At 45.4% G+C, this 13,354-nt stretch overlaps 1 protein-coding gene across 5 annotated transcripts in view; it reads right to left on the bottom strand.

Moving 5' to 3' along the window:
* The window catches only part of ARFGEF3 (ARFGEF family member 3), a 124,562-nt gene that overhangs the window by 25,965 nt on the left and 85,243 nt on the right, over positions 1 to 13,354 (bottom strand). For all 5 annotated transcript variants that reach the window (XM_045572576.1, XM_036413858.2, XM_036413859.2 and 2 more), the window contains 8 exons: positions 12,655 to 12,762; positions 12,110 to 12,325; positions 11,837 to 11,947; positions 9,324 to 9,474; positions 8,403 to 8,723; positions 6,426 to 6,559; positions 4,233 to 4,378; positions 2,477 to 2,656 (listed from right to left, as the gene is read on the bottom strand). In XM_045572576.1, the coding sequence (XP_045428532.1) occupies positions 2,477 to 2,656; positions 4,233 to 4,378; positions 6,426 to 6,559; positions 8,403 to 8,723; positions 9,324 to 9,474; positions 11,837 to 11,947; positions 12,110 to 12,325; positions 12,655 to 12,762 (1,367 nt within the window). The remainder of the gene's footprint in view (positions 1 to 2,476; positions 2,657 to 4,232; positions 4,379 to 6,425; positions 6,560 to 8,402; positions 8,724 to 9,323; positions 9,475 to 11,836; positions 11,948 to 12,109; positions 12,326 to 12,654; positions 12,763 to 13,354) is intronic.

The following is a 13,354-nucleotide window of genomic DNA, read 5'->3' as shown; positions in this document are numbered from 1 at the left end:
TCTATCCTTATACCAATAACACACTGTGTTGACTACTGACGTTTCAAAATCGGGTAAATTTTTCAAATTTGTTCTTCTTTTTCAAATCTGTTCTTCTTTTTCAAATCTGTTTTTCTCTAGTCCAGATCCCTTGAATATGAATATAAATTTGAGAATCATCTTGCCAATATCTTTAAAAAGCCTGCTTGGATTTTGATGGAAATTGCTCTGTACAGTGTCGGTGCAAAGTTTCTCTGACCACCAGGTGGTGCACTTTCACGCACTGACCCCCACAGAATGGCTGGTTTGTGATTTTAATCCTGGAGAGTTATTATTATTTTTAATCTTTACTAAATGCCAGTGTTAGAAACAGGCTGATCTTATCTTCAGAGAGGTTGGGTTCATTTCTAATCCAACCTTGATCTGAATGACACCAGTTTTAAAGATTTGCATTAAACTTTTTTTTTTCTTTTCTTTTTTTTTCCTGTTCTTCTGGCCTCAAGAAAGTGATAGCAGAACTTAGTTTCACCTAGTGACAAATTCTGTCAAGGCAAACCCAGTCTTAGAGCTCTGCTCACTTCTGTGGCTTCCAGTTTTTACTTAGTTGTGGGCATCTTAATATTCTTTACTTTCTTGCCAGAGTGTCAATGTCTTTAAAAACAATTTTAAGTCTTCTATCATTTTTTGTTTCTTTTTAATCCTCACCCAAGGATATTTTCCATATTTTTTAGAGTGAGCGGGAGAGAGAGGAAAGACAGAAAGAAATATCCTTGTGAGAGATACACATCGATTGGTTACCTCTTGCAACCAAGACTCCAGCCGGGAAGGAGCCTGCAATTGAAGTATCGGGTCTAGTAATAATTAATGTTGTTTTTAAACATTCGTTTAAAATCTTGCTTGGCGTTGACTTGTATTGACATAACCTTCAAACACGTGGTATCTACAGAACGTGTGAAGTGCAATTAACAAGTTTTGCTTGAAAAAGTTTGTGTTTGGTTTGGTTTTTGTTGCAAAACTAGGGCTAAGAAGATGGCGGATGAAGAGCATATTCGGCACTGCATGCTTTACGAGTTCCAATTAGGAAGAAAAGCAAGTGAGGCTGCAAAAAAAACATCTGTAGTGCTCTTGGTCAAGATGCAGTTAGCGCCAGAAAATGCCAGCGTTGGTATGAGAAATTTCGCGAGGGAAATTTTTCGTTAGATGACAAGAGTGGTCAAGGCCGTGTGTCCAATTTTGATCAAGAAGCTCTTCAAGCTCTTTTGGTGCAAAATCCTCAAATTACCCAACAAGAGCTTGTGACAACTTTAAATTGTTCACAAAAAACAATTTCCAATCAATTGCGTGCACTTGGCAAAGTCCAAAAGTTTGGAAAATGGGTTCCTCATGAGTTGACCGACAACAACCATAATCAAAGAGTCACAATTTGCAGTTCGCTCCTCTCTCCTCAAAACCGTTTGCCATTTTTAGAGCAAATTGTTACCGGAGATGAAGAATGGGTGCTGTATGTTAATTTGAAAAGGCGGCCTCAATGGTTGGACAAAAATGAAGCTCCGCAGCCCACGCCAAAACCTGACTTGCATGCGAAAAAAGTGATGTTGTGTGTTTGGTGGAATTTTAAAGGAATTCTTCATTATGAACTTTTACCATCTAACCAAACCATTACAAGTGCAGTGTATAGTGCCCAATTGGAAAGGTTAGCCCAAGCTTTAAGAGAAAAAGAACCCGTGCTGATTAATCGGAAGGGCGTAATTCTTCACCATGATAATGCATGACCGCATACTGCAAGAATCACTGCTGAAAAACTGCGCCAGTTAGAATGGGAAGTTCTCCCTCAACCTGCATATTCTCCTGATATTGCCCCTTCCGATTACCATTTGTTTTGTTCTTTGCAAAACTTTCTTCTTGGAAAAAAATTTAATAATGAAGAATGCCTCAAAAATGCATTGACCGAATTTTTTGCATCAAAATCACAAGAATTTTACAACAGAGGGATTAAAATGCTTCCTGAGCGTTGGGCACAAGTAGTAGAAAACAACGGCAACTATATTGTTGATTAAATTTTGTTGTATTGTTTAAATAAATTCGATTTAAAAAAGTATTAGAAAACGACATTAATTATTACTAGACCTAATACATGCTTTTGACTGGAAACGAACCTGGATCCTTCAGTCTGCAGGCGGACAGTCTATCCACAGAGCCAAATAGGCTAGGGCTTAAGTATTTATTTAACATATTTAGATTTCAAAGAGACAATTCATATAGACTAGGCACAAGAGCATAGACCAGTATAACCCGATTGCATAGGTTTGAGTCCCAGTTCCACCAAGCACTAAACATGTATCATCAGCTAAGTGGATTCACCTTTATTTGTCACAGATTCCACATAGGATTAGTGGAAAGGTGAACATGCTAAATTCATAGAACAACGCCTGCCAGTGCACTCAGTAAGAGCTGGATGCAATGATGATGGCAAAGCTGATTACAGAGACACACTGACCTGGTCTTGGACATCCTCGTCACACAGCTCCAGCTGCATAATCCGCTCAAAGGGCCGGAAGAGGGCTTCATTGAAGTGGAAATGAGGTGGCTCGTTCCAGTCCGTGAGGACCTCTGTCAATATGTCATGGATGAAGGAGACAGCCTTCTGAGACACATGTCTTTCCTTGTGGCAGGCAGCCTGCAAATTCAGGAGAGAAGAGAACACCATCAGAACTCCAGGCAAATAAGAATCTGGTTTCCAAATGGTTTCCTAACTCACCTCATTGCAGGGAGCAATGAGGTGAGTTAGGCAGCAATTCTGTCACAGTAACAAACATTTCAGGGGGCACGGACAGATGAGCAGCACACTAAATTGTATTTTTAATAATTTAGCAAACTGCTTAGACACAACTTCAATGTCGTTGAAATGTTTCTAGGAAACAGAGAGTATCTAGTAATTTCTTCTTTTTTTTAGGTAACAGGACAGTTTGCTCGGTGACGTAGAACATGCTGACTATAAAGGCACCAGAGCTGCCCATGGGCTCGTTGTTAGCTGTGCCCCAAACACAGAACGATCAGAGGAATCATCTGTCCCTCAGTGCAGGGGGGCGGGGGTGGGGGATAAGGGGCGGCAACTGCACCAATAATGCTCTCATTGGCCAGAGCTCCTTGTATCCAGGCCCTGTAGTAGTCTCCTATCCCTCCCCCTGGGCTTGGATGTGTGGCTTGCTTTGAACAATATCAACTCTTTTAGGAGTGGAGAGCTGAAGAGTCATTGTGATTTGGGATTTGCCCTCTTGCTTTCCTTTGGAATTCTACAAATGCCACGAGAACGATCTGGGGCTAGTCCTCTGGAGGAGGAGAGAGCCCATTGTCCAGCCGTCCAAGTCAAGGCCATCATGGACCAGCTGGCCACGGGTGACATGTGAGACCAGCTGAGATCTGACCTGCCTGGCTGAGCCCCGAGAAGTGCCAGCTGAGCCTAGCTCACATATCTGATGCAGGGAATCCTGAGTTAACTAAGTGGATATTGTTTTAAATCACTCTGTTTGGGGGATGCTTTATTAAAGTGTAATAGATAACTGAGATACTGCTTCGCCATAACTAAGCAATTATTCTCTACTCCCTTTCCTTACCAGAATGTTCTCAGGTTAGTGAATTAAGCTCCCAAAATATCTCTACCAGATAAGACACCTCTACCAGATAGGCACTAAAGAGCTGCTAAGAATAGTTATTGTAAAACAGGGCAACAATTTTCCCGCCATCTTCGCAGTAGCCAGTCATCATGTACCGAGATGGTGAGTTGCCATAAAATTTATCACATGCACTGCTTTCCTTTGGAGAGTGAAGGGGGTCCCCAGTGTTAATTCTGTTGGAAAACTACATATGGTTCTCCTACTTAGAGGGTACTGCCCAGAATATAGTTAGCTCTTAGAAGGGAGAGACTGACAGGAACAAAAGGCATTGTGATAGTCGTGTATAAGAATAAAGCTTCAGACTCGGGTTGACACCGGTTCGTAAAGAATGAAAGCTGGCTGTGTAAGGCACCTTGCCAAACTGTAAAGTGGTCAGGATGAGTCCAGGGCAGTGCTGACCTTTGGGGCGACGCTTCAGATGCCATGAGGTATAACCACAGAACTATAATGCTGTGGCCAGATGATGGGAACCTTCTCATTGCGCTGTGGCCACAGCGCTCTGTGCCCCACACCGATTGGCGACCCCTGTGCTGGCTCTGCGGAAGGAGCCCCTGAGCTGCCCGCTGCCCTGGCACTCACCTCCACCAGGTGCGGGGCCACCAGGCTCCAGCAGCGCATCACGTGGAGCAGCGGCCTGGCCTTGCTGCGCACGATCCTCAGCATGGCGTCCCCGAGGCGGAACAGGTGGAGGGCGCTCTTCCGGTCTTGGGTGGATTTCACTTCTCCTACAAGAAGAGAAGACCATCGGAGCCATAAAGCCCAAACTCAGAGTTTGACTATTCAAGCACAGAGAGAGGATGGAAAGGAAAGAACTGTACTCGGGCCAGCAGGAGTGTTTGGCGAGTGGTAGCCGGGAGAGAGGAGGAGCCTGGACGCAAGAGAGATGGAGGAGGTTCACTCCACCAGGCCAGACACACCTTTCCTGTTCACCCCTACCTTCCCAGTGGTGGCCATGGCAATGTGAGCAGTGCTTGTCTATTAGGGAGGATGACGGAGTAGGTGAGGAGGAGGCTTGGGGAGTCAAGCTGCCTGGGCTCAAATCTTCTCTTCACCATTTAGTAGTTGGGTTACATTGGACCAGTGATTTATGTCTCCAGTCCAAAGTTTCTCCTTGTAAAAGTGGTGATAATAGGACCTGTTTCTTTAAGTTATTTTAAGGATTAAAAGTAACAATACTCATAAGTGCTTAATACAGACACATACTACCTGACCCACACTCCTGGCTGTTCTCAAGACTGTTGTGATTGTCGTTCTTCATGGTCATCGTTCACTTGGCTGACCCTTCGTGGCAACTCCGAAGCCCTTGCCAAGAAAGTCAGGCCCCTTTGCCACCCAACAACATGCTGTGTCGCCTGTGTTTCACTTCAGTACCGTCCTTGCCCACTCTGATCGCTTGCTACTTCTTTGCCACTGTTACCTTAGTCTTCCCCACGCCCTTCTTGCTCATGTCCTGTTGCTTCCCCTTTTCTGCCTACAGAGTGCCCTTTATAAGCTCTTCCAACCAAAATGCTACTAATTAAGTCTTGCCATACCAAATAAACTTCAAAATGACAGTAATAATAATCACTGACGTATGGAATGCTTACTCTGCCTCAGATCTTGTGTTGGGTCGCTGCCTCTTTAACCATTTTAATTCTGAAAGCAAAACTCAAGCAGTGAATGTAATTACTGACATATTACAGGTTAGTAAACTGATGCCCAAAAGATGAGCTGACTTTTCTGATATGATGCATCTGATAAATAACAAAGTCAGCATTTGGACTCACGTCTGATTGATTTAAAGGCCAGTGCTTCCTCTGCCTGGGTCAGCTTTTGTTACCTCTTCCTGACCCTGCTCATTGCTTTTTGTAGGCTCAGCGTCTGCTGGTTTCTCCAATGCAAAGGACTCAGAAGGTTTCCCTGGGCTCAGAGATGCTCTGGAGGTTCTAAATTCTGGAAGGTTGGCTTTATACAGCTAAGGTTTTAAAGTCTATAAAAAACTAGTGGGCAAAGGACGGTGGTTCTCAAATTAGAATCCGCAGTAAGGATCAAAAGGCCAAATATATAATCTCAGATTCCTAAAGATGGAAGGGGCCTGAGGTTGTGCAGTCCAACCTGCCACAGGGCTCGGTGCCTCTGCTGGACTCATTGAGACAAGGTGCTCACTGTTTCAGCACAACCACCTGGCAGCTGATAGTCAGCTGCACTTAGGAGCAGCCTGCTACCCACTTGAGACCAGGAGTCAATTCAGTACCATTCTACTCCCTCTTCTACAGGTTGGCCTTTATCTGGTCTCTCCTGCATGCAGACAGTGACAGCGACCCATCATTCAAAGGGTGTGCCCTGGGAGCGGTTTTCCTAGGAGTGGCATGAGGCTTCTGCTGAGCCTTCCCGTTTTCTCTCAGTCCGTCCAGTTTGGAATCAGTAGTGGCTTCTGCATGGATTGAGGCGAGTGGTGTGGTTTGTGATATGGAGAAGGATTCCCACCCTCATGAGAGCTATCTGCACTCTGGCTAGCCATATAATTTCTCTATCATCACAATCCCCAAACTTAGCAGAACCCAGCCAGGTCCAGTGGCAATACCTGTCTAACAGTGGCAGCAGCGACATTGGCTTTCACAAAGAATAATCCCACCCCTTACCTACCCACACCTGTCATGCCTAGATGACAAGTTAGCCATGTGGCTGTGCTAAGGGAGTGTGGAGTGAAGTCTGCAGGCAGGGTCCTGGTATCAGAAGTCTGGGCTGTCTCCTGCTTATCTCATGGCTCAGTTTCTTCAGGGAGAGAATTACCTGGCATTGCCAGCGAGTAATCAACTGTGTCCGTCACAGAATGGAAAAGCTGGGACTGCGATGCTTTCTTCAGCTGGTAAAGGAAACCTCCCAGGGCCATGAGGTTCAACTTATCTATAGCATCTTCAAAGAGCCTGGGTGAAACAAAAAGAGATGTCACTTGGGAATAGTCCAGCAAAGCCTTTATGGCAGAATGATTATGGTAATTTTGTTAGATGTGATTAATAAAATGTATACTATTTCATTAATGACTGTGTAAAAGTATGCTCTAACTCTGAGAGTTTCATTTGAAGGGCACAGCAGACATATTTAAAAAGAATCTTGGTACCCAAGGCATAGTTCAGACATTGACAAGAAGTTGAAAGATGGCAAAGTATCACTCCTAGAAAATGAACAACTGGGGATGGAATCCTTAAAATTAGCTTCATTTAATAAGCTAAATTAAAGAAAAACCAGCAAATGAATTAAGGCTTTTGATGGACTACATTGATGAGTATAACACTGGGCATGGCTCTGAGGATACAAGAGGAGGAGATCCGTTCCAGTAAGCTCCCTGAGCGCAGGGACTGTCCTTACCCCTCCGACTCAGACCCTGGGGCCCAGGACACGGTGGGAGCTCCAGTATCTTCTGGGATAATGAATATTCCCTAACATAACGGACCTTGAAGGCTCTCTTGCTTTCCACTCAGCCGGGCATTCTAGTTAGGGAGGAAGGGTGAACGCAGGCAGCAGGGTGAGAGGAGGATCACTGGTGATCGGAATGTTAGGACCAAATTTGATCTGCGTGGCCACATAAGGAATGAGGCGAGCCAGCCTTCCACTGCACTGGGTCCCCCAATGCCTGCCCTTCAATCCTGCCGTGACACCGGAGGGCAAGCAGCCCAGTGGGGTGCCACGTGCTGGGTGAGAGGGACAGTGTCTCTAAGAGAAACCAAGTAACAATCCCCCTTTGAAGGAGTTATATGAGACACAAATCAGTGAATTCATCATTCTCAAACCATTGTAGCAAACATCTTTCTTGCTATTTTTGTGATTCCAGTTTTAATACTATTTAGGCTTTGTATCTCACGAACCACTTCTTTCTCCTTGTAAGAAGCAACAGCGGTGAATGTTATGTCCCACCTGACAGCTGTATTCAGACCCCACATACTTGCACAGCCACCTTGTCGAATAAGCAGGAAAAAGGGGGACTATGATACTGAGTTAGTACAGGTACTGGGTTAGTAGATGAAGCAGGAAACGGAGTCTCGGTGCAACTATTTAGACAGGCATGACCTTGCAGTTGGTTGGTGTCAGGAAAGACTGTGGTGTTCAGAACCCCAGCCAGTGGGTACTCTTCTCCCTCTCCACTCCCCTGCTGTCCGTCCTCACCCGATAAACCCCACTGCACCTGTGCTGGTAGTCTGGGCACCACCACCACGTCTGGAGAGTGAGGTGAGGCGGTAGAACATGTGACTGGTGACCAAAAACACTTTCAACATCAAAGTGTCAACACACAGTTGGACTTACTGTTGATTTTTCCCTCTCAAATTTAGTGTGGTTTTGGGGCATCACTTAGTAACAGATCACACTCTGAGTGTGGGGTTTTGAAACATTAATTATCATAAAAATAGTGGACTTTTACTATTTGCCACGCTCTGTCCTCAGTGCCTCAAGGGTCCTGATTAATTGAACCTCGTGGCTACGCTGTAGAGAGCTACTTCAAGACCCGATTCCAAGATGAAAGGGTGAAGTTGCCTGGAGCCAGGGAGTCCAGGCAGCCTGCCTCCGGAGCCTCTAGGCAGTCATTAGACAACAGCTCCTTCTAAGTGCGGGGCGTGGCAGGAGACAGAAACTACTTTTGGAAAAAAAAAATTTGAGATTTAAATGACTGGTAAACAAATCAGTTGTCCCGGGAGTGATTCTGAGACCAGAAGAGATGGGTGGGATGTTGCTAACAGCCTTTGTGAGGTGTGGGGAGGAGGGGCGCGCACCCACCTGTCGGCCTGCGTGGACAGCGCCAGCACAGCCTTGGCGGCGCTGCTCCCGGTCATGAGGCTGCCCCCGCGGAAGTCGGAGGCCCGGCCACGGCTGCCTTCCCTGATGAGTTCCTGGATGGAGAGGGGCTGGATGACCGGGGCGGTGCTCAGAGCGCTCTCCTGCTCTGGGCTCTGCTCCGGGGGCGAGCCTTCACACTCCAGGTCCCCAAGGAGTCCGGAGCCTCCGGGGGCCTTCTGGGGCTGGCTGATGGTCAGGGGGGGCTGAGAGGTGCCATCGCGGAAGTGGGTGTGCTCCAGCGTGCCCACATACTCACACACCCTAGAGAGAGTCACACACAAGCAGCTGGTAAAAGTCACAGCTCAAATGGACCAGCTCTGCAAATCCCACACTGAGACACAAAGGAAATTCAGCTAGTGCTATAGTGCTCCCCAATTTCCTCCTTCCTCTGGGGATAGCCATCTCCCTGCCTCTCTCCCTTGTTAAATTTTTTGTCTCCATGTAAGCTATCCAACATGCTTCTTTAAACAGAGAAGATATTAACAAACATACAGCAATGTTATATTGCTGACATGTGACCAGCTGTTAGATCCGCATCGTATTCATTAACTGACATGGCTTTTATCATCCACTATTTACTAAATTGTTTTTTCCTTCTTTATAAAACTCATTTGCCTCCCTCAAATAATGTCAATAATCTATTCACAATTTCCTGAATCCTATCACTTTGTTCTCTATGACATACATTCAATTGGGCCCCTACTCCCTCTTCTCTTTTTTAATCTCTCACTTGGGGTTTATCCAAACTCTGAACTATTCCCTCTGTTTAAGAGCTGCCGACTCTGGAGTTTACCCCTTCCATCACCCCCAAAATCCCATGGCAGGGTGGGTGCCATGCGGGGTGGGGGTCCCGCCATGCACCTGAACACGTGTGGCCAGCAGTCCGGGTTGTGGCTTCCCATCTCCAGGCCTACACTGAGGATGGCGTCCATGCACAGGACGTGGGCTGTGTGCAGCCACACCCCCTGCAGCTTCCCGATCTGCTCCAGTTTCTGCTCCACTTTTAGTTTCACTGTGCCAGAAAGACATTCGTTAAAATAGCATTCTGAGTGAGGGAGACAGAGAGGGAAAGAGAATGGATGGAGAGGAAGAAATGTGCTATCATGGAAGGGCAAAGGGAAAGGGAAACAGCAGACAACATTGGCAGCAGATTCCTCAATGGCAGGTCCCTGTGGTTCATCATGCAAACTCCCTAGCCCTCGGGCCCCACAGACACTGCAGATTCCAGCTCTGTGACATAAGAAGTTGGATGGAATCTGAGCTGGCAGGTGCAGTTCCTTCAGGCCCACCCCTGGGCTGGATCAGGCACAGCAGTGAGGACAGGCTTCATGTGCTAACCCCAGCTAAAGCTATCTGAGCCCAGACTCTTCCCTGCCCCTGTGTACTCAAAGTAATAACATGGGAGAATTCTTGATGTTCTGCAAGTTCTGAGATTTAATGCTAAGCCTTCATGATGATCACCTAAAACAACCTATGTGTTCTGCTCTGAATATCATGACGACTGCTTTATAACTGTAAATTACCATAGCATTTCATTCCCTGAGTTTACATTTATTTTTGTGTCCTTCAAGTAATAATTTTTTAATTGTAGAACATTAATGAGAAAGGATGCAGAAGGTGACTACTTAGAAGTCAATTATGCAAAATGCCAAGACAAGGTCAAATGATGACATTCTCCATGAATAAGGGTGTCAAATTGTTGGAAGACAGCCCTGGTGGGACAATGTGTGATGAGCCAGAATCCAGAAATACAGCATGCTCATGTCAGAGGAGGTCAAACAGTATTCCTGCTGCAAGGAGCAAATTGAATTTCAGCAAAGCATCATTTGTCACATGGATCTGATATTGATTTTTTTTTATTTGTATATAATTTTAATATTAGTTCATTTTATAGTTGTAAGGCTTTAAATGTAAGGATTTTTATATAATTTATGGTTGTACATATCAAGTACAATTGTGGTACCCTTTTTCAGTTAATACTGGGATCTGTGAGCACTGCTTTGCTTTCATGTGATCTATATATAACATTCAAGTTTGAGGAAGAGTGCCAGCCTATTTTTCTAGCTTTTAAAAATGTGCCCAATGTTCCTGTCACTAGCTTATTTTATATACCTGATACATAGCATTTGCACACATTGAACCAAGCTTCCCATTTTCCTTCTGCTGGCTGTTTGCCATTTATCTTTTTCATTAGGAAGGCCATCCTCTTTCCTTATCCTATATAATAAAAGCCTAATATGCTAAGTGTCCGGTCATCTGATCTTCTGTTCAACCAATCAAAGAGTAATATGCTAATGATATGCTAAGGTCACTCAACTGCTTGCTATGATGTGCACTGACTACCAGGGGGTAGACTCTCTGACCGGTAGGTTAGCTTGCTGCTGGGGTCTGGCTGATCAGGACTGAGAGAGATGGGCTGGACACGCCCTGGAGCCCTCCCACTGACCCTCCCAGGCCCCGACTGTGCATTGGTGTGGCCCCTCTGCCTGGCCAGCACCCTCTCACAATCTGTGGCCCCTCGGCCTGGCCAGTACCCTCTCACAATCCGTGACTCCTCGAAGAATATCGGAGAGCTGGTTTCGGCCCATCCTGTAGGCCAGGCCTAGGGACCCACTGGTGCATGAATTCATGCATCAGGCCTCTAGTATTTAGATAATCACCCACTTCATTAACTAACTGATTAAATAAACAACAACTCTATTCTGAGTTCACAAAGCTCAAGTTTTTCTCAAAAGAGCAGTCTTCCTGTGCCTCCTCTCAGAGAGTTCCTCCATCTGTTTGATATCCCCCTTCAGAAAACGGGTCACTCCGCCTTCTGTGCTGTAACTTACAATGTCCTCAAATGTGTACTCTGTGAAGTGCCATAGCCAGTGGCCAGCTGATGATGGAGGTTTCACGAGCTCCACTGGTGGACCTCTGGGGTCCTGCACAACACCTGTGAGCAGCCAAGTGAATTTTCCTGATTGCCAGAGGCCATTATGTCTTTGGTATTCAGAGGGATCTCTGTAAGCCAGGGGTGGGGAACCTATTTTATGCCAAGGGCCATTTGGATATTTATAACATCATTCATGGGCTGTAAAAAATTACCAGCTTAAAAATTAGCCTGGTATATTTGATCAAACATTTAATTAACTCACCCCTTTGGCCAGACCAAAGGATTTCGTGGGCCTTATACCCACTTCTGCTGTAAGAAGTCTGTTAGATCATCCCCATAAAACAGACCCAAGCCTACAACCCAGTGGGATCTCATGATTAGTGGTAAACCTATGCCATGTATCACACAGAGAATGGACACGAGTGCCTGCTCTTGCAGGTGCATGTGTATGCACACCGCACATAAGACACCAGGTGGACTCTGGCCTGTCAGCTGTTACCTTGTGCTATGGCATCACTGGGTTCTTGGACTTCCTTGTCCTCTTTCTCTTCCTGGACACAGGAGGCAGCTGCCATTTGGGCAAGGGCCGAGGCGCAGTTAGCTGCAACTCCTTTAGAGGAAACAAACAAGTTACCCCTTAACTGAGTCTGTTCTCTAGCCATCCACCTGGCAGAACTCCCCTAAGAGACCTGTTTCCCACTAGGCCTTTCCCAGTGTGTTCTGCAAGTACACCCCCCAGGCTGTGGGCCACAAATTCTCCTCCCGGCAGTACCTAGAGCACAGCTCAGCCGTGCCGCCTTCCGCAGCCCATCCAGGCTCATGCAGATGGCATCGCGTTCCTTCTGGTTCTGCTCTTTGATGCCTTCCGCTCCTAGAATGAAGGCCAGCCCTTTGGAGCTCCCCGCCATGCGGCCAGTCAGGGGGGTCGATAAAGTATCGATCAGGTTCTTCCAGCAGCCAACCAGAATGTAGCGAGCAAACGCCACACCTAGAATGTGAAGGGGAATGGGTCATGTATTGGAGACAAAAACAACCTGGCAATGAATGACAGCATGGGATTCTTTGACCATCAAGATCGCAGTGCTGAGCTGTGTGCGATTCTACTATAGGAAATAGGGTTTAGTGGATTGTACTTTGTGCTTATAAATAATGAATGCTCCATCGTCAGCTGGATGATGCTAAGTAACTTCCACCAGGCACTTGTTCTGCAAAGACAAAACCTTAATTCATTTATGTCAGCACTGGAAACTGCCCATAATGGTTTAATTGCTAGTGCCACATGTGATGTATGTATATTCATAAACTCAAGGCTTCTACCTGCCACTGTGGAGTCATCAATCCTCCTGCTCTGGGTGAAGGGAGACTCTGTAGACGCAGAGGCCATGAGCTGGCCCCCAATCGCGCTGCTCTCTAAGCCGTCGATATCTGCCAAGGAAAAACAGCAACGTTTTCCTTGAACAGCACAGTTCAGTCAAAAACAAGCAGCCACCACAGTACTTAGTTTCTCCCCCCTCTCCTCAATAAACATCCCTTGGATCTGTTATGTAACAAGTATGCAGCAACCTTTTATCAAAATACTAAAAATTTTGTTTCATTCAGTATAGTTTTCTTTCATTGCCAGAGCATTCTTCTTTAGGATGCTGTATATTTTTTTTAATTGAAAAAAAAAGATAGACTGCTATTTCTTTTTTAGAATAGTATGATCTTTGAATACCAATATTCAAAACATTGGTGTTATCCCCAAGTTTTAAATATACATGATACCTCAACATAGATTTGTCTTCCAGAGCTTCCTCATAAACATGAAGAATAAAATAAACCTCTTTGGTGAAATGATTGTATAACCTGATTTCTTAGTACTATAATAATATCTTAACAATAATAATACTTTACAATTTTCAATGTGTGAGGACGCAACATTTTTTTCATTAGATTTTCCAACAACTTCAGGTATATGGGCAGAGTAGGTATTGCTTTTTCTATGTCAAAGAGGAGGAAATAAATACTCAAAGTAGAT

Source organism: Pipistrellus kuhlii, unplaced genomic scaffold (assembly GCF_014108245.1).
Source record: "Pipistrellus kuhlii isolate mPipKuh1 unplaced genomic scaffold, mPipKuh1.p scaffold_m20_p_5, whole genome shotgun sequence".
Classification (NCBI taxonomy): Eukaryota; Metazoa; Chordata; class Mammalia; order Chiroptera; family Vespertilionidae; genus Pipistrellus; species Pipistrellus kuhlii.
Note: the sequence above shows the minus strand (reverse complement) of the source record. Positions and strands in the feature narration are given on the sequence as shown.